The 22,183-nt window shown below is 43.3% G+C and overlaps 1 protein-coding gene across 1 annotated transcript in view; it reads left to right on the top strand.

Annotated features, from left to right (window-relative positions):
• Positions 1 to 22,183, top strand: part of LOC115201174 (protocadherin-15) — a gene marked incomplete in the record, with an annotated part of 207,797 nt that overhangs the window by 97,940 nt on the left and 87,674 nt on the right. The window contains 7 exon segments of the mRNA XM_029764542.1: positions 506 to 640; positions 7,432 to 7,581; positions 9,917 to 10,110; positions 12,111 to 12,243; positions 12,687 to 12,766; positions 16,140 to 16,233; positions 21,341 to 21,469. Coding sequence (XP_029620402.1) covers positions 506 to 640; positions 7,432 to 7,581; positions 9,917 to 10,110; positions 12,111 to 12,243; positions 12,687 to 12,766; positions 16,140 to 16,233; positions 21,341 to 21,469 — 915 coding nt within the window.

Below are 22,183 nucleotides of genomic sequence, written 5' to 3'. Positions count from 1 at the left end.
CAAGGACTACAAAGCCTTGCAGGACTTCAGATGAATTAGGGAAAGGTACTGGGTTTAACATTCGAAAGCCCGTTTAGATTGGCACAACAGACCCCGCAACACAGCCATACAGATACCGTGGACAGAAAGTGCATTGATAACAACAAATCCTTAGTATACTTTGTCATGCAAATATGATACAGATGCCTACATCAGTGCCATGAGAATATCGTACAAGGAGCTGTGTAATTGTTTTTTGTTGTCATTCAACACCATGATGGATTTCATGGAAACTAGACGGTTTGATAGGCAAAGAAATAAAAACTGTGAGATGACTTCGTAGTTCAACTGTCGTGAGTGTTTATGCTCACATATATTTCCTTTGTCTCTAAAACGTGTATTTGAAACTGACTGACTAGGTTTCATCACCTTGCCTTTCATCAATGGGACTCCAGTCAGTCGGTCGTTGTTTGTGGACTTGTTGTTGCCCAAAAAAATTCAGTGATTTATTTTCCTTCCCTTGAAGATGAAAGATCCCATGGTGCAGATATCCTTGGACAACTACAACACAATCTTCATGTTGACACCTTCGGGGATTACTCGCTACCTGACACTGCTGAAGCCCGTGGACCGTGAAGAGCAGGACAGCTACACGTTCACGGTAAGGCTAGCTCTAGCTGACACTAATCTCTCTCTCTCTCTCTCTTCTTCTCCCCCCACAACTAAGTTAGCACCTGTCAAACAAAATAGTACATCGTAAACTGGAATTCAGTCACTTGTCTTTTAATGGCCATATACAGTATGTCTTGTAGCAAGCTCATGAACACTGCTAGAATGGCAATAGGTATATCAGTACAGTGCTATTACATATACACTATTGAATCAGCAAGATACTTATTTTCTTGCTCCTTGAAATTCATAGCTGGGATTTCTACCCCCATAGTAACTAGTTTGCCAATGCTCCTGAAATTTCTGTCCAATTTGTTATTTATTTTTATTTTTTTATGAGACGGTCCCATCCTTTGTAAAAATGTCTTCCACGTCGTATCCTCAGCTAATAGCATGCAGGGTTATTTTTGTTTTTAGCTGGTAATGATGGAGTGCATCACACTCTTTCCCCAAACTTTTTGACCATTGGGATAGAACAATGGTGTTTGTCTTCAAGTAATAATCCTCTATTGTTGCTCACACCAAAGTCTTCCCTCTGCCCAGACAACCAGTTGGCACAGGGCCTGTATTTGATGTAGTGTGTCTGTCTGTCTGTGTCTGTGTGTCTGAGTGTTTTTGTGTAGGCTTACATACTCCGATATGTAAGTAAAAAGTGAAAGCAATCACTGTAAAAGCACTCATTGAAAAATGTTATTGTGCTAAAAGATAAAAAGTGAATTGTTAATGTAATGTGATGCGGTAGCCTCTCTCATTAAGTATTTGTGCAATCCTCTGAGCCAGCACCTACCAAGTTTCAATAATGAAACCAATACTCACCAACAACTGAGCTTTCAGGCAAGAGTAATACTCTCTGCTGCTGGCTAGTGCACTGTTACCAGCTGGAAGACCATGATAAAGCACAGCACAGAACGGCAGAGCACAGTCCAGCACAGCACAGCAGAGTTCAGCACAGAACTGTAAAGTACAGCATAGCACAGCTCAGAACAGCGTAGTTCAGCACAGAACAGCTCAGTATAGTTCACTGGATAACACAGAACAGCTCAGTATAGTTCACTGGATAACACAGAACAGCACAGCGCAGAAGAGTTCAGCTCAGCAGAGAACAGCACAACAACACACAGGTCAGCACAGCACACTGCTAACCTCAGTACTATTCCTCAGTATGTTTGATGATGTATTCTTCCCTCGGCTCAAACTGGCACTTGGTTATTCGCTGTTCCCTCTGGATCAGATAGACCTGTTTATTTGAAGAAATGTCACCTAACAGCTGTATCATTCAGCCTGAGAGCCGTAGTCTTGTCAGGCTTTCAAATTGCCAAGTGCCATGTCATCAGAAACCATAATTGGAATTTGTCCTAAGAACTTTGGAGGTTTTGGAGTTCCATTTTTCCAGCTCACCTTACCACTCTGTTTTTAGAATTGAGAGACCTTATTTTTTAGCAATCTGATCAAATCGAAATGAAATCAAATCCAATTTTATTTCACATCCGCAGAAAACAACAGGTGTAGACTTTACTGTGAAATGCTTACTTGCAAGCCCTTAACCAACAATGCAGTATTAAGAAAATAGAGTTAAGAATATATTATCATTCTTTTTTTTAAATAAAACAATACAATAACAACAAGGAGGCTATATACAGGGGGTACAGTACCAACTCAATGTGCGGGGGTACAGGTTAGTCAAAGTAATTTGTACATGGGTAAAGTGACTGCATTGATAATAAACAGTGAGTAGCAGCAGTGTAAAAACAAATGTCAATGCAAATACTCCGGGTGGCCATTTGATTAATTGTTGACCAGTTTAATGGCTTGAGGGTAGAAGCTGTTAAGGAGCTTTTTAGTCCTAGACTTTGTGCTCCGGTATCACTTGCCATGCGGTAACAGAGAGAACAGTCTATGACTTTGACAATTGACTATAACAATTTTTTGGGCCTTCCTCTGACACCGCCTAGTATATAGGTCCTGGATGGCGGAAGCTTGGCCCCAGTGATGTACTGGGCTGTACGGTCAGATGCCGAGCAGTTGCCATACCAGGCGGTGATGCAACCGGTCAGGATGCTCTCGATGGTGCAGCTGTATAACTTTTTGAGGATCTGGGGACCCATGCCAAACCTTTTCAGTCTCTTGAGGGGGAAAAGGCGTTGTCGTGCCCTCTTCACAACTTTCTTGGTGTGTTTGGACCATGATAGTTTGTTGGTGATGTGGACACCAAGGAATTTGAAACTCTCAACCCGCTCCACTACAGCCCCGTCAATGTGAATGGGGGCGTGTTCGGCCTTCCTTTTCCTGTAGTCCACGATCATCTCCTTTGTCTTGCTCACGTTGAAGGAGATGTTGTTTTTCTGGCACCACACTGCCAGTTCTCTGACCTCCTACCAAATGGCTGTCTCATCGTTGTCAGTGATCAGGCTTACCACCGTTGTGTCGTCAGCAATCTTAATGATGGTGTTGGAGTTGTGCTTGGCCACACAGTCGTGGGAGAACAGGGAGTAGAGGAGGGGACTAAGCACGCACCCCTGAGGGCCCCTGTGTTGACGATCAGCGTGGCAGATGTGTTGTTGCCTACCCTTACCACCTGGGGGTGGCCTGTCAGGAGGTCCAAGATCCAGTTGGAGAGGGAGGTGTTTAGTCCCAGGGTCCTTGGCTTAGTAAGGAGCTTTGTGGGCACTATGGTGTTGAATGCTGAAGTGTAGTCAATGAACAGCATTCTCACATAGGTGCTCCTTTTGTCCAGGTGGGAAAGGGCAGTGTGCAGTGTGATTGAGATTGCGTCATCTGCGGATTTCTTAGGACGGTATGTGAATTGGTGTATGTCTAGGGTTTCCGGGATGAAGGTGTTGATGTGAGCCATGACCAGCCTTTCAAAGCACTTCATTGCTACTGACATGAGTGCTACGGGGCGGTAGTAATTTAGGCAGGTTACCTTCGCTTTCTTGGGCACAGGTACTATGGTGGTCTGTTTGAAACATGTAGGTATTAAAGACTCGGTCAGGGAGAGGTTGAAAATGTCAGTGAAGACACTTGCCAGTTGGTCCGCGCATGCTCTGGGTATGCATCCTGGTAATCCATCTGGCCCAGCAGCCTTGAGAATGTTGACCTGTTTAAAAGTCTTGCTCACATCACCTACGGAGAGCGTGATTGCACAGTTGTCCGGAACACCTGGTGCTCTCATGCATGCTTCAGTGTTGCTTGCCTCGAAGCGAGCGTAAAAGGCATTTAGCCCGTCTGGTAGGCTTGCATCCCTGGGCAGCTCGCGGCTGGGTTTTCTTTTGTAGTCTGTAATATTTTTCAAGCCCTTCCACATCTGACCGGCGTTGGATGTGGCAGGGTGTAGTATGATTCAATCTTAATCCTGTATTGACGCTTTGCCTGCTTGATGGTTCGTCTGAAGGCATTGAGGTGGCATAGCGGGATTTCTTATAAGCCTCCGGATTTGTGTCCCGCTCCTTGAAAGCAGCAGCTCTAGCCTTTAGCTCGGTTATGATGTTGCCTGTAATCCATGGCTTCTGGTTGGAATATGTACGTACGGTCACTTTTGGAACGATACCGTTGATGCACTTATTGATGAAGCCGGTGACTGAGGTGGTATACTCCTCAATGCCATTGGATGAATCCCGGAACATATTCTAGTCTGTGATAGCAAAACAGTCCTGTAGCGTAGCATCCTCGTCATCTGACCACTTCCGTATTCAGCGAGTCACTGGTACTTCCCGCTATAGTTTTTGCTTGTAAGCAGAAATCAGGAGGATAGAATTATAGTCAGGTTTTCCAAATGGAGGGTGAGGGGAAGGTTTATATGTGTCTCTGTGTGTGGAGTAAAGCTGGTCTAGAATTTGTCTGGTTGCACATGTGACATGCTGGTAGAAATGAGGTAAAACGGATTTAAGTTTGCCTGCATTAATGTCCCCGGCCACTAGGAGCTCCGCTTCTGGATGAGCATTTTCTTGTTTGCTTATGGCCTTATACAGCTCATTGAGTGCGGTCTTACTGCCAGCATTGGTTTGTGTTGGTAAATAGACGGCTACAAAAAAATATAGATGAAAACTCTCTTCGTAGATAGTGTAGTTTACAGCTTATTAAGAAGGACTCTACCTCAGGCGAGCAATACCTCGAGACTACCTTAATATTAGACATCGCTCACCAATTATTATTGACAAATAGACACATACCCCCACCCCTCGTCTTACCGGACGGAGCTGTTTTGTCCTGCCGATGCACAGAAAAGCCAGCCAACTATATATTATCTGTGTCATTGTTCCGCCACGACTCGGTGAACATAAGATAATACCGTTTTTAATGTCCCGTTGGTAGGATAGTCTCGAATGGAGCTCATCCAGTTTATTCACCAGTGATTGCACGTTGGCCAAAAGAACGGATGGTAGAGGCGGGTTACCCTCTTGCCGATGAATTCTCACAAGGCACCCTGATCCCCGCCCCCTGTATTTCTTTATTTTCTTTATGCAAATGACAGGGATTTGGGCCTTGTCTGGGAGCAACATTATATAATCTTTGTCCAGTTCGAGGTGAGCAATCTCTGTTCTGATATCCAGAAGCTCTTTTCGGTCATAAGAGAAATTTATCAGGTCCACACAATAAATTATTTCTATACCAAAACGTGTCTGTGGATAACAAGGCATTTGGCAAATGTATTTCAGTTTTGGGGAAAGGGGCTATAGATTGGTAATTTGCAGAGCACAAATAATACAGGAAAACCTAAGGCTAAAAGATGTGTTAAACATATTGAGGCAACAGAATTTAATTTGCAGCAACATTATGTACAAAATAAGTTACAAACAATGTGGAAAAAACACACAAAATAGCACATTTGGTTTGGAGCCCGTAAAATGGCAGCCATCCCCTCCGGCGCCATTCTTATTGATAAGGCAATGACTTATCAATTGACTGTGACTGTCTGGCTGTATGCTAATACTTTTTTCTCTAAATATTGAGGTTTGTGTGTCTGTTTGTAATTCAAGAGCAGGATCAACTCTGTTTTCGTCCAAAAACATCAGAATGTGAAATAGTGCAGAGAAGATCTAGAAGACTTCTCTGAATGCAAATATTGGTGTGCTGCTCCCTTCAGCCCTAATTCTGGGGGACGTGGATTTAGCATTCTGTTAGCATTTCGATCACTTGGAGTTGGCCTTGTCCTGGCAGTCACAGAATGATTAAAACCCTGAGAACAAGCACGCTTGTCTGGGAAGGCTTCTGAGAGTCAGTCCAACCCATCCTGATACTATGCTGAGTTAAATTATGGATCCGTCTCACATATGAATGCTTCCCAGTCAGTCAGCGCCTCAATGTGTTTCCCCTCTCCATCATCACCATGAAGATATCCATGTGGATGTGTCTCGATGGGTTTTAATTCCGATACATATTCAGTCAGGGTATGTTTACTTGATTTCATTCAAATGACAAATGGCACTGAATCTGTTATGCTACCCACCCTGCAAGACACCCTCCCTGCCAGTCAAAATACAACCACATCTACAACAACCACTAGCCACCTAATGATGGTTTAGTGCTTAAAATAATCATTTTGCCTCTGTCTTGCCTAGAGGATTTGTACTGTTATGTTGTTGGGAGCTGGTAGAGGTTTTTATAGTGCTAACTTGTCTCAGACTAAAACGGAGACAAGAGCCTCATAATGTCAAGGGTAGAGCATTGCACCGGAAACTCAGAGGAGAAAACAACACTTTGACGTTTTCTCTCTCCCCACCACCACATCCTGCTGGAGCAGTGGAGGAGCCTGCAGCGCTATCCTGTCAAGACTTTGAAGTGTGGTGTTGCTAAGCACTATAGACATTAAGAAATACTAAAGGGATGTCTCTGGATTCCGGTTTTTCGCTAGCACTTACCACTGTGTTTACCTTTGGCCTTTTTTTAGCTGCTTCTGCCATTGTTTTGCTGGGAAGATCACAACGGTGGCAAAATAAGTAGCTTTAATTCGAAAAGTTAATGGGGAGAGCTTTGAACATCCCAGTGGAACAAATGGTGTTTTATCTCCTGCTCAACTGAGGATCATTGTGCCTTTCTCGCTGTTTGACGCTTGTTAGCATGTTCTTTCTGTTTTTTAAGCCTATGTTAGTCTTGTTTTATCCATGTGATCGGTTGTGTTCTATGTGGAAGTTCACAGTCAGATACAGCTTCACACACACACATACACACACACACACATTAGTGAAGCTTAAGAGTATTAATTAGCAAAGGCAAATTAAAGGGTCTGTTCACTTTATCTAATGAAAAAACAACATTGGTATGCCAATCATGATTGGAGTTGTAAGAGCATTGTAGTGTTCATTACTGTAAGTAGTGTTTAAGCCAATAAGCCCTGTTTAGTCAGTGTGATGAATTAGTATCTCTAAAGCCTGTGTAAATGGATTTTAGTAAGGTTATTGCTCTCAATCTTGCATTTTTTTAACCATTGGTCACCATCCTTGTCTTCCTTTTCTCTCTTGTGACTGTGACTCTCAGGGTCTAACCCGTTGTTCGTGACATGACAGAACATGTCAAGGTTTATATAGTTTCTCTACTGTATACATACAGTATGTCATGCATTAGCATTGTTTGACTGTTTCCTAGATATTCTCAACAGGCTGCTCAAAAGCTCATTCCTCAATGGTTTCTCTGAAGGTGTATGATCCTCTCTCACTCACACTCTCACACTCTCACACTCTCTCACACTCTCTCTCTGCCTCTCTGCCTCCCCTCTCTCTCTCTCTCTCTCCCCTCTCTCTCTCTCTCTCTCTCTCTCTCTCTGCCTCCCCTCTCTCTTCTCTATAGATGATGGCTTCAGACGGAGTTCAGGAGAGCCCTACAGTGACCGTTCATATCACAGTGATTGATGCCAACGACAACACACCAACCTTCCTCAACTCCTCCTACAGTGTTAATGTTTACACAGACATTCAGCCAGGGGAAACAGTATTACAGGTAATCAATACTAGAGGTCGACCGATTATGATTTTTCACCGCTGATACTGATTATTGGAGGACCCCCCCAAAAAAAGCCGATACCGATTAATCGGCCGATTTTATATTTTTTTGTTAAATAAAAATAATATATATATATATATATATATATATATATATATATATATATATATTTGTATAATGACAATTACAACAATACTGAATGAGCACTTATTTTAACTTAATATAATACATCAATAAAATCAATTTAGCCTCAAATAAATAATGAAACATGTTCAATTTGGTTTAAATAATGCAAAAACAAAGTGTTGGAGAAGAAAGTAAAAGTGCAATATGTGCCATGTAAAAAGCTAATGTTTAAGTTCCTTGCTCAGAACATCAGAAGCACCAAGTACTAGGTCATGTTTTGCAGAGGGGTCAAATACTTATTTGCCTCATTAAAATGCAAATCAATTTATAACATTTTTGACATGCGTTTTTCTGGATTTGTTTGTTGTTATTCTGTCTCTCACTGTTCAAATAAACCTACCATTAAAATTATAGACTGATCATTTCTTTGTCAGTGGGCAAACGTACAAAATCAGCAGGGGATCAAATACTTTTTTCCCTCACTGTAATATTGCTGTTACATTGTACAAGCTTCAATGTAATGTCATAATTATGTCCAATTCTGGCAAATTAATTGCGGTCTTTGTTAGGAATAAATGGACTTCACACAGTTCGCAACGAACCAGGCGGCCCAAACTGCTGCATATACCCTGACTGCTTGCACGGAACGCAAGAGAAGTGACACAATTTCACTAATTATAAGAAATTAATGTTAGCAGGCAATATTAACTAAATATGCAGGTTTAAAAATATATACTTGTGTATTGATTTTAAAGAAAGGCATTGATGTTCATGGTTAGGTGCAACGACAGTGCTAAATCATCACCCGTTTGGCGAAGTAGGCTGTGATTCGATGAAAAATTAACAGGCACCGCATCGATTATATGCAACGCAGGACACACTAGATAAACTAGTAATATCATCAACCGTGTGTAGTTAACTAGTGATTATGAAGATTGATTGTTTTGTTATAAGTTTAATGCTAGCTAGCAACTTACCTTGGCTTCTTGCTGCCCTCGCGTAACAGGTAGTCAGCCTGCCACGCACGCTCCTCGTGGAGTGCAATGTCAGGCAGGTGGTTAGAGCGTTGGACTAACAAGGTAAAAATCTGTCGTTCTGCCCCTGAACAAGGCAGTTAACCCACCGTTCCTAGGCCGTCATTGAAAATAAGAATGTGTTCTTAACTGACTTGCCTAGTTAAATAAAGGTGTTATGAAAACTTGAAATCGGCCCTAATTAATCAGCTATTCCGATTAATCGGTAGACCTCTAATCAATACGCTATACTCACTCGCTGTTTTCCCAAACAAACCACCCACTTAGAGTAATAGCGTTAGTAAACCTAATTTATTAATGAATTATAGCTGGAATAATTATGGCAGCAGACTGTTATGCTTAGCTCTCAGCAGGCTGCTGCCATAGGCTGTTCCCCTCTGTGCCCGGGGAAGATTGTGGGTAATTTGTTATAACCCCTGTTTTGCAGTCTGAGCATGAGCCCAGTTCAGTTGCAGGGAACAAAAGACTGACAGAAAAGGTCAAGTCTAGGCAGTTAAATCTCTGTTTCCGATCGGAAGACTTCCTCTCATAGCAAGCCAGGTTAGGCTGGTTAGGCTTCAGAAACATGCGTTAATAAGGACAGTTATGAGTTAACTCTTTGCCTGTTGAATGACTTAATGAGGGGTTTGTGACTGAAGCGTTGTCTAATTCGTCAGAGACATCTTTTGAGTTACAGTATTTAGTCTTAGAATGACATATGAGGAAAATTACACTAAAGATGTTGTAGTCATGCTTTTGTTTAGTCACATAATGTAGCATTCTGTTTGTTTTAAACACATTCATGCTTTGAGATTTCTATTCATGTGTGGCCACTTCTTTACACATCACACTGTGTTGAATATGAAGTACTGTATGTTGTACTGAGATTATGCTAATGTTAAAAGGTATTTCTGTGTTTGATTTTGATAGCAGTCTCTACTTTCTTATTTCAAATTTTCTGACCGTATTTGCTATTGATTTGTAATACGCCCCCGACACGAGACGTTTAATTGCGCGTTAGATATGTTTAAGAATAATATCAGCGCTGAATTTGCATGTTCCTTGAAATGTGGGGAAGATATTGGTATAGATTGCCTTCCCCTAGTGATGTCCCTGGGCCGAGGACGACTGCGGACACTGTCGATGGAGACTTATGGAAAAATGATGTGGCTCCTCTCCTGTATCCCTTTCAGCTGACGGCCCTGGATGCTGACGAGGGTCCCAACGGGCTGGTGACCTACAAGATCCTGGCGGGGAATCAAGGCCACTTCGCCATCAATAACCGCTCGGGAGTGATCACTGTGATGCCTGGCATCGCCCTGGCCGTGGGACGCTCCTATGCCCTGACCGTGAAGGCCATGGATAACGGCCCGGAGTCCCAGAGGAGGTGAGGCTATTAGGGAGCCCTGGGGGGGCCCGAGGGTTGGGAGGCTGGAGGGGAGGATGGGGAGGGCTGGGGGGTGGGGAGACCGAGCAGGGCCGTGGAGAGTTAGGGTGGTGGTGGCTGGAAACTGGCGGGGACTGTAAAGGCTGAGAGCCACAGAGGACCAGGTACTTTCCATTCCGTTTGCAGCAGCCACAGACTCGCTCCCTTGCAGCCGTTCTCCCTCTTTCCCTCTCTGTCACCCCCTCTCTCTCTCCTTTTTTATGTATCTCTTTCTCTCTGCCCCTCTCTCTTGCTCTCTTAAATCGATAGTGTTCTGCAGGATAACACATTCTGCTGTGGAAATATCCCTGTAACAATGTGCTGATAGATATTACTCTCAGGACTGACCCATCTGGTACCCAAAGCGGAAATGAGAGGCTTTTCACAATAATTGGCAATGCCCACCCTCCAACTGAATTCAATCTGTGTCGCCTTTGTGCCCTCTGTAATGCTTGGTGGCCACAGAATCAATATAGCTCAATAGACTAACATAGAAAGAGATTATTTTGCAGGAAATGTAGCGCCTGTAAGCTAACTGGTGGCTGAGTTCTATAGAAAAAACATTAAGGCACCCACTGGGGTTTTCTGCGGACTCAGTACACTGGGGGGTTTCTGTGGCCTCAGTACACTGGGGGGTTTCTGTGGCCTCAGTACGCTGGGGGGTTTCTGTGGCCTCAGTACACTGGGGGGTTTCTGTGGCCTCAGTACACTGGGGGGTTTCTGTGGCTTCAGTCCACTGAGGGGGTTCTGCGGCCTCAGTCCACTGGGGGGGTTCTGCGGCCTCAGTCCACTGGGGGGGTTCTGCGGCCTCAGTCCACTGGGGGGGTTCTGCGGCCTCAGTCCACTGGGGGGGTTCTGCGGCCTCAGTCCACTGGGGGTTTCTGTGGCAGCCGTTCTCGGAATTTCGTCTTTCCCAAAACATGGCCAGGTAAAAGTTTCATCTCACAAAGAACCTTTCATCTCACAAAGAACTGTGATGATGATTATTAGGGGTGTGAATACGTAAAAAGTCTGGAGTGCCATCTTGTCGAACAGGAAAATAAATGCTGATAATAGCAAAGGCAGCGGGTGTGTAATTATTTGCATTGGCCAGATGGAGCTTCAACCATAGACGGTTGAAAATCACTGCTCAGTTTCAAAGTTTTACGAGAGGGAGAGTTGGCCCTGACTTACAGGGCACTGTTTGTAGCATGTCTAGGATCAGAACATGCTGCCGATCCTTTAAAACCATTTGATTCATGTTTTTCACAGGTTTTGATTCATGCCCCATTGGGAAAAGTATTGAAATAACAAGTCTTAAGAAGTCCCCCATATGTCTTTCTAAAATTGACTTGTAAAAGTGTCTGTAATCATTCAATTATGTTTATGTTCAGGCCCGACTCGGACACTTGGAGCTTAATGTTCTGTACACAAATGTGATTTCACTTTTGTTTGGTGATTAAACAGAAGAGAACAGCATCCAGCGTCGTGGTAAAACAAAGTAATAGTACATACTCTGCTGTTCTTTCGCGCACAATGATGTCTGAGTGAAAAAAACAGTGTTGGTTGTTTGAAATAACTTCTTTGTTTTTGTAATATCGCAAATGATGTGGCTCTTTCACCAACTATGGATTTCAGCCTATGTACAGTACCCACCAGCTTTTTAATCTACAGTCATATAGATTTTCTTGCAAAACACACCTAACAAACCCAAAACAAACACCTACAGCCAATAACATTGCATCTGTGTGTACCCTACATCCACACACCAATTGTCATATTGTAAACAAAACCCTCCCACAGTCTCTGTCTTTCAGAATCTAAGCTCTTGGAGGACAGTTAAAGTTGATAAAAGTGCTTGTTGATTGTAAAAATGTATACCAATGAATTTAACCCCTGTGTTCATTGGGGTTTTTCACATGGAGTTGTTTTTCACCAGAATTAATTTCACACCCATCCCCCATCCTTATCTCCCCTCCCAGGAGCTCCATCACCACTGTGTACATTGAGGTGCTCCCACCCAACAACCAGAGCCCCCCACGCTTTCCCCGCTTCCTCTACAGCCTGGAGGTCAGCGAGGCCATGAGGACCGGAGCCACTCTCCTCCACCTGCAGGTGAGCCTGGGGACGAGGCTTCTTCACAATACCACACTGTTCTTTAGTTCAGACCTAGCGTGATGAACTCTGAACTCCATCTAGAGTGTGACATTTTGGCGGCGGCGGTGGGATCTGCTTCAGAACATTTACTGTATACAGCTGACGAGCTCCTAACAATGGCTCCTTTTTAGTCTGTACCAGAAGGGACTGAGACAGTTACCAATGTTACTGTCTATTCTGTCTTAGAAGAAATGGTTCGAGCTGTTTATGTAGACCACTCAGACTGTAGACGTCATTACTGAATTGTTGTCCACTGATACTACCAAACTATTGTTTGTAATGCATCAAGTAGAAATGGACCGGATACTGCTGAGTAAAGTCATTCAGTATTATTCATTGTCTGTTGTGAAATTGGGTTTTATTTGACATGAAAGAGGCTCTCTGTCTCTGTGTCTCTACAGGCGAAGGACCGTGAAAGAGATCCTATTACCTATAGCATCCAGAGCGGAGATTCCCACCACCTCTTCGAGCTCTCCCGAACGTGCGTAAGCTTATTTTAGTCAACAACAACACCTACCTATATTATCGTAGAGGATTTATTCATGACACTTTGCCAGCAGTAGTATTACCCTGTTACAGAGTCGTTGATTTAGGGAAAGGGTTTTGGATAGTGTTTTGCCATGATATGTGATCTGTAGTAAACTGAATTGCTCTCTCAGAAGCTCTCCGCAAAACACGAGGGGCTGAAAATGTAGATACGATTCTCCCTAGCATCTCAAATACATAATTAATAAGTGATAAATGAATGAAAACCAAAACAATTCTCTCCCAGTTTGAAAAACAGACCAAATATCAGATTATACAGTAGTAGTCCCAAGGTTACTCTGAGCTTCACTTTTGGTATTGGCGGGAAAAGTATGAGTGCCTTGGCTTGGAGGAAATATTTCCTCTTACAATTTCATAGATTTAATCCAAGCCTGCAATAAGATTTGCTGGGATTTTTTTTAGGGAGCACTGTTCTATGGTTAGCGGCCTAGGAACAGTGGGTTAACTGCCTCGTTCAGGGGCAGAACGACAGATGTTTACCTTGTCAGCTCAGGGATTTGATCAAGCAACCTTTCGGTTACTGGCTCAACCCTCTAACCTACTAGGCTATATCACGAAATTGGGGAGAAAAAGGGGCTAAAATACAAAAATTATAATAATATGGGGACCCGAATCGGAATGGACTCGACTACAACCGGACCTAGACCCGACCCATACCCACATGTAACAAAAAATAATGGTTTATTTATTTTTTGTCATTTAGCAAAGGCTCTTATCCAGAGTGACTTACAGGCACAATTAGGGTTAAGTGCCTTGCTCAAGGGCACATCAACATATTTTTTACTTTTCAGTTACTGGCCCAATGCTCTTAACGGCTAGGCTACCTGGCAAGTTGCTATTTTGGTTAACAAATATGTCTTTATATCTTGGCTAGGCCTTCTACAAGTCAATAAATATGCTGTAGGCCGTGGTTGGGTCCATTCAGATCCACTCGGGTCTATCAGCTCTAGTTACATAGACCTGATAACCGATAGCAATCAAACAGGACTCGACCCGCACCTGATGGGCAAGTTTGAATTTTGGACCCGAACCCTCTTGGGTCGGGTCTCAGGTAGACCTCTAAAAGCTATCCCTCTGCTCTCTCCTCTCTCTCTCTCTCTCTCCCTCTGCCCCCTCCCTCTCTCTCTCGCTCCATTTTTCTCTGCAATAACCAGCACATTGCCATGCAGTCATAACTGTGCTACCGGAGGCCACTTCAATCAAAGCTCCAAACTCAAATTGTCATCATGCCTCTCCTGTTGCAGACTGTCAGGTCCAAGAAATTGCATACACCACAACTACAAAATGTTAATAAGCCCTGCGCCTGTCGCTGTCTCCTCAATGAAGAGGCAAATGAAAACAGTAGGGGACAAGCTCCCCAGTCCTAGAGGAGATGCATTAAAGTGTATCCCCTTATATAGCCCCTATTAATGGATACATCCTGATAGATTCACGTGCCTATAACACATTGTATCATTGTCATACAACTGAGCCAGTTCTTGCATATTTATCTGTTTCTTTTGAAGAAAGCTGTTTTTATCCAACTGGTAATAGTTAAGGAGTTGATTGTTTGCCAGACCGTTTTACAAGTTACCCGTTCGATTGCTTTTGTATTAGACTGAAAACGCCAGCATGTCAAGACTTTAAGTCCGCTGTAGAGGTGATTGTGATCAGAGACCTGCCTGCGTCTCATCGCCAGCTTAACGCCAGAAACGGGCAGGCCTCACAGATCACAATCTGTTCAATAACCTCTGCTCTGTGTTGCCTCTTAGTGGGCCTCAGATGATATCTTTAATACTCTCTTAGTTATTCAGCATTTCAAAACAACACCCTTGTGAATGAGGTTCTCTCACATGCTGGATCTGATCCAGTTTGCTTTTCCAGCTGCTAATAATCATGATATTTCATTTCAGCTTGGCATTATCATCATCCTTGATGTTTTTGAATGGGAGGATGATTGTGTGTGTGTGTGTGCGTGTGCGCGTAGAGACAATGCTCTCTATGAATAGCTTATAAATATACATGAGTCGTGGCGGCAGCATTTGAGGTGCCGCTTTGCGTTTGTCTAATTCATTTTTACAGGGACATATCATTCCACTATGGTCCTCACGGAGCTCGTATCCCTCTTAGGATGTGTGCACCCGGACTCTTAGAATCGTCTGATTATGAACCGTTAAAAATACTGCGTTTGAAATGTACCTCTAATATCTGATTAACCTTTTGCGTGTCTAAATGACTGCTGGTGAGTAACCATCAGAAAACTACAGGTAGAGGGAAAATCGAGATGCGTGGTTGCAGACGCGTTTCCTTTAGTACATTGCCCTCTAGTTTGGGCCCATCTCTGAGAGCTGTAGCAGACAGACCGCTAACAGATGTATACTCTTATATATATAAAAAAAGTGTCTAGAACATTGAAGGGTTATTTGGCTGTCCCCATAGGAGTACCCTTTGGTGAACCCTTTTTGGTTATAGGTAGAACACGTTTGGATTCCAGGTAGAACCTTCTTCAGAGAGGGTTCTACGTGGAACCCAAAAGGGCTCTACCTGGAAATGTAGTGGTTCTACCTGGAACCAAAAAAGGGTTATCTTATGGGGACAGCCGAATAACCCTTTTGGAACCCTGTGTGTAGAGCTTACAGCAGATAATCATCCCATGTATTTAAACACTCCGGGATCGTTCTGTGAGAGGGCTGAAACCAGTGCTGTATGCATGCTAAGAGTACCCCACACCAAATGACCGTGCACTATCAATTCTATACAGTATGTGTGTGTGTTAGGCCACAGTAGCTTGTCAAAGTGCCGACATATAACTCTCCTCTGTCGGCAGAATGAGAGAAGGAGCTTCCATTTCCTTCTAATGTGCTGGCGGGTCCACATGCCCCACGGTATCCGACGTGCATGTAATTGAATAGCCAGATTTACATAAACCCCCATTATAAACCACATACAAGCAAAAATAAACGGTGGTTCTGCATTAGAAGGAAAAATAATCTGCTTACACTGACAAAGTTGTGATTTCGGGCCAATTGAAACCTGTCTCAATTGTGATTCAATCAGTTGTTGAAATGTTCACATTCACAATGTCTGAATGCAGACTTTGATGCAAGAATTTCTGTCTCCTTCACTCTTTCTTGTTTCTGTGTGGGTATTGTTTATCACTACGTGAGATCTGTTTGATTGAGGAACCCTGAAAGCTTCTGGCTCAGCGGGAAGCAGAGTGAGTGGGAAAATTTCTTGAAGGCTGCAAATGGACTGTATTGAATGATGCGAGTGTGTTCTGATGGTGGTTATTGAAAAAGAACCAACGTGTCTCTGTCTCCTCTCCCCAGGTCAGGGCTGTTGGTCCTGGGGAAACCGCTGGACAGGGAGACAGAGGATCGCTACACTCTCGTTGTAACAGCCTCAGATGGCCATCCGGAAGGGGTAAGCCTGCGTCAATTGTCCTTCTATCCATCTATTCGTTCATCTATTCTCCGTCATAAATTGCTTCATTCATCCATTCGTCTGTGTGTTGTCTCGCCGTCAATCAGTTTGTGTTCATTAATCTGTTCGATCCATTCAGTTAAGTGCATGGCAGGTTGTGTAGCTAGCCCTATTTACTGTGTTGGAGGTCTGCAGTCCATTGTTTTGATCGGATCCTGGCCAAACTGGAGTAGCAGTGATTTGTGTACTGTAAATGATAATAACAAGGAAAAAGATGTTGCATAACATTAACTGGGGGTGTTTAGGTGAAAATCAGGGTTGATTTAAAATGTGCAGTCGATTAATGCAATAGCAGTATTTGTCATCAATCATGGCCATCTTTAAAGGTTGTATCCAGTGTTGAGAGATGTGAATGATCTCAAAAGCCTTTGATGCAACCACCTACATCACTCTAATGACGGCTAAACCTTTGCCTTGTCGTTGCATATCCCGATGTCCAAAACATCTATTTCCATTTCACACTTAACGAGGAAGCCAGCAGACAGATTCATGTGACATTATTCTCTTTGATGCCAGCGGCGGCATATTTAATGCAGGTGTGACACGTTACCGTGCTGACCTTTATGGAAATGAATACAAACGTCTCTCTTCTGGCACACTCTGATACCTGAAGCACCTCCCCCTAGATTGAATCACTTAATTGGCCAATCTTTTCAGAGCTGGTCTCCCTCACCTAGCGGAGAGGGGGAACTCTCATCCTCTTCTTAAAGAGTAGTCCAGTGTGGTTGGTTGTCTCATGCAAGTAAAATGAGACAGCGGACAGTGAGTACCAGTAAAACCTCCCTCCCCTGCGCTCGCCATCATTCTCCTCCCCTCTGCGCCCTCCACGTTTCCACTTATTCTATAAAACATTGAGCAAAGTTTAAACTGCAGCCTGAGCGTGTAGGGTAAAGGCAGAGACTGAGGCCTTTAAAATTCATTGACCTTTCCAAATCAGCTGGTCATTAGCCAAGCTAATAAACAGTCCTGTAGGGACTAGGAAGGGCTCTCTGGCTTAGGAGACACACACACACACACACACACCACTGTCACTGACGCTCCAGAACTGCTTGACCTCCCTTCTTAGTGATGTTTCCTACTGGATGGGGCGTGTGTTTCTCTAGGCACCTGCAGTTGTGCCAGAGGGTCCTGGAGGGCCCGGGGCCAGCCAATATTATCTGATGAGGACCACATGAGAGGGAGACAGACAGTATCTATTATACAGTCATATCAGAGGTGTCAGATAATACTCTGTTATAGATGATCAATACTGGTTGTACTGTTTGGTCTTAAAGGGGCAATCATCAGTTGTTACATCCATTTTTGAACATAAATGAATTATATGTACCCATTTGATTCTTGAAGAATTTTACTTATAAAGCTTAGTTCAACTGTCGTTCCCCATCAAAACCTTTTTGACTCCAATGTTTTTAAACAAAGTAAATGTAAACAAACACTATATAGCCTCAAAACATGGTTAAAGCTATAATTTTCATATCATGGATGGTCAGTCCTTGTATCCTTTGCTCGGTCTATGAATTTGAGACTGGTCACATTCTCCAACCCCATCCCTCAGCATTTTTACTAAACGGGGGGCGGGGAGTATGCCTTGTTATTGTTTCTACTGCTGATTACCACTTTGAAGAGACAATGCCGTTTTGGTCCTAAACAAAGCATGAGTGTTTACCTTTTTTGAAGTGCACATGCTGTGCACCATTGTTTTCATGTCAAAGCAATAGTCCTGAATTCCCTATGTATTTGTCCAGTTCACTCATTACTACCCCTCCTCGCTCCAAGTAAATGTTTTAAGTAGCGCATAGATGTTTTGCATCATGAAGTTACGCCTCATGAATAATCCCAGCCTCTCTCAAATGCTCTTTCTGACATTAAAAAACAGCAGAGAATAACACACATCCTCATTTTTGGATTATTACTCACTTTTGCATTCCTCTGGGTGTGTTGTGGGAAGGAATGTCTTTGATGTTCTTTCAAAGCTAAATGCGGAGAAGACAGTGAGGAAGTTAGACTTTAGGAAGGGATGATGCAAAGTGAAGGGACTACCTGCTGTGAGGGCACACCTGCACACTGTTCTCTCCTCCATTCTTCCTCTGATGAAGGGGAAGCCATATGTTCTGGGCTAATGGCGGTTTAGTCCTCCCTGTAGGCTAGTGCTCTAATGTACGGCCTGATTTGGGTTTCCGGTGTGAATACAAGAGCCACCACTAAGGAATTAGCTATAGCTATATCTGCCTAACGACCCACAGGTTGCTAATTTATTCTGTGCTGTAATTGGTTGTTTTTTATGTTGAATTGTTGGGCTGTTAGACAAAAGACAGAGAACCTCTAAATGATGCAACCATCTGTCTGGCTCTGACAACTACTGTATTATCTGGTCATTCAATGAGGAATTGTCCTGTTTAGATATTGTTGGTCGCAGTTTCTTCATAAAGGAGGAGATTGGGGGCTTCAGTCTTTGTGATCCATCACAGACCTCATTAATCAGCATCAACATGATGGCCCAGAGCCTTATTAAATGTTCTGCTCTGATACCGCCAGCCTAAAAACGAGCTAATTGGAGAATCCATCATATTTGTGAAACAGTGAGTCAGTAAGAACACACCCAGTCAGTCTGTAGAGTCACAGACCACAGATGAAACCTTTAAAGGGCTGAGATGTTAGATGACCGGCAGTGATCACGCTTCCTTCCTCCCACGGTCTGGTAATGGTTCAGGATCACTTTAAATTGAAGAGAAGTCACGGTGATGGGTTATGTACAGATTAACTTTCCACGCTGAAATATTGGCTTTTAAATACCACACCTCTATAGCCAGCAGGCGTAAAGTGGATCTGACACCGTTTAACCACATCGCTACTGCATCGCTAGATCGATTGTGTTGAGACTCCCAATCTCTGCCCTTTTCGTCCATTTTTGTCCAAAGTATTGGTTGAGTGAAACTGAAACGGTTCATCCCCTGAATGGACGGGGTAACAAATCAAATGTACCAGCTGGGATTTACAACCCGATAGCAATATTTATTAGACTACCTAGCGATTCACGGTGAATTTTATTAATCGTGCGGCAGGTAGCCTAGCGGTTAGAGAGGGTCGAGCCAGCAACCGGAGGGTTGCTGGTTCGAATCCTGCGTCCAGACAGAAAAAATAATCTGGTAACAACAGCTCCCCAGGAGCACAGTGGCAGCCCCCCGCACCTTTCCAAAATCTGTATGTGTCTTTTGGAGCGGAAGTCACATTTTGGTTGGACCTTGTGTGCAATTGAACAATAAAGCGATCTTAAACCTCTTGTGAAATTGGTTTTAAAGCACAAACTGCAAACGTGATATTTTAGACCAATATACTGATTATCTGTTTGTTTCATTTCTGCAAAGTAGTTAAGGCTATACCTTATCTATTATGTATGGTCTACTTATTTAGCAAGCTAGCTATATAACTTGATAGCTAAGTCATTTAACTAGCTAGAACCTCATGACAGAGCCTTGTAGCTAGCTGGCTAGCAGCTGGAAGGATGCCATGTTGTTATTGGGCTGGGGGGCACTGCAGGAGGCCGAGCAGGCTACTATTCCCCGTCTGAGAAGTTTGACAGGGTTTACTGTCCTCTGTGCTAGATTTGAACTCGTATGGTTCAGGCTAAGGTTGTTGTTGTTCTGGATAGGCAACTCAAGGAGAGATGTTGCGCTGTTCCGCTGCCTGTCCAGTGGAGTGCAACATCAAAGTGCTGTTGGCATGGTTTATTTGCCTAATCTAGTTGTGATTGGTTATGGCACACCGGTCTGTGTAGATTCTGGCCCAGGACGAGACTGACAAGTTTGTATTCGTTGTTTTATTTACTGCATTTCTATGAATGGCCCGAAGCGCATTAATGGCCCTGCTTTCCCATTAATATTACTATAGAAAGTTCACCGATTCCTGACTCTACGTCATTTCCAAACGTTCTATGAATGTATGAAAACATGACAACTATCACATTCTATGTGCTCGCTTCTCACACTATGAAAAATATTGTCTTATTCTTCCCAAGGTTGTACTGTATATGAGCATATTTGAATAAGATTTGATGGTACTAAATATGTGTCAGTTCCACTTTAAGTAGTGTGATAGACGACCTTGATTAATGAACTCGCCTTCTTTGCACGAACACTCGCACTTGTCTTTTCGTACTAGCACAGACTTTGCAGATTAGCTACTTTATTGAGGAAAAATGTACTTCCTACGACTGTGATACAGTACGTGGTTGTCTCACCTAGCTATCTTAATAAGATGGATGCGCTAACTGTAAGTCGCTCTGGATAAGAGCGTCTGCTAAATGACACAAATTCAAATGTGATTACCTGCACTTGTTGACCCGGATGATCTTCCTGGATTCTGTTCTTCTATCGGGGGAAACGTGTGGTTAGAAGTCAAAAGGGGCATTCATTCATTTGATTAATTCCGTTTTCTAAAAGCCTTGAACTCCATGTTTTATTTTCTATAATAGACTGCAAGTCGCTATGGTCACAGGATGCTCTCGTAGCCAGCTCAAGATTAGTCCCTGTGTCATGACATCCTGGTTTCTGAAGAGATTTAATGTGCTATATCTATACGGCTCAGTAGTCTTTGTTAATCAAGTGATCATTTTGACAAGATGCACCGTCTAAAAGAACCTAAAACTAAATGTGTTTGCTTTGGGAGCATCTCGTTGTCATATCAAACACAAAAATGCTAATTCGCCTAAAGCTGAGGAGATTTGTCATTCCTCACATGATGGCGAATGCAAATATATCAGCATTATTGCAAGAGCTGTAGCTGTTAATCAGGAAACAAGTGGATTTGTTGATGAAAACCCACCCTGGGCCTGAATAATGAAACCAAATGTATTATTTGATTAGAGAGTTTAAGAATGACAAAGAATTTATTCACTCACATTCTGATTGGGTCAGTCATGACATACAGAGAAGTCTGCTGTGCTTTTAAGCTACTGTTTTAGAGAAAGAACTCCCGCTGATTTGTCTTGCCAGAGGCTTTGCTCAAAACAGAGATCAATATTTGTGTTGTTTTTATTCTGTGCTTCCAGACCTCCACGGCTACTGTGAATATTGTGGTCACTGATGTCAACGATAATGACCCCGTCTTCGATCCACTCATGCCCCAAAACTTAACAGTTACAGAGGAGGAGGCCAACTCTTTTGTGGGCCAAGTAAAGGTAAGCCTGCCTTTATGTATGCCACGCTGTATATGTACTGTATAGTCCACATTGCTGGCTCATACATAGCCCCTTGTATAATGCTCTCATGTTAAGATCTGTCTGATGAGTAAGTCAGTGTACTGTTGCTGGCTTGCCCTGTAGAGTAATGTTTCTGTTGCACTGAATCTATCAACATGTAAATTGCAGCTTGTATAAGCAGGCATACTGTCCACGGGGCCTTTGACATTGAAATAGTCTGTCCCATGCGATTTAACTTATCTGTACCTGACCTGCAGCAGTACACCCTACTGTTCCTTTGTGGCTCTGGTGGCTCTCTCTCGCTGACTCTCCCTGTCCCATTTGGCTAATTGTAATCAGAGGCCCACAGGGAGGTTATGGCCGAGTGCCAATGGCCCCACTCTATGCTCGGCCTGTTGATCCCCCCAGCATGTGTGCCCAGCTGCCAGGAGGCCCAGAGCAGAGAGGGCCCAGGCGGCTGATGGCCCCCCACGAGCTCCCTGCCTCTCCGCTGTTAATCATTTTCCAATTTAATAAATGTAATTTAAATCATTTGTCACCTTCAGGGACATTCTATAATGAGTAGCTTTGTTGGGCTCTGTTAAGCTGCGAGGAGTTGTAATTAGTGGTGTAGTTTAATAGGGCTGGGGATTGTTAGTGGAGTAAGCGGGGGATAATGCAGGCAGACATCTTTTGGAGGGAGTCTGTGTGGTG

The sequence above is a fragment of the Salmo trutta genome, chromosome 10 (assembly GCF_901001165.1).
Source record: "Salmo trutta chromosome 10, fSalTru1.1, whole genome shotgun sequence".
NCBI lineage: Eukaryota > Metazoa > Chordata > Actinopteri > Salmoniformes > Salmonidae > Salmo > Salmo trutta.
Note: the sequence above shows the minus strand (reverse complement) of the source record. Positions and strands in the feature narration are given on the sequence as shown.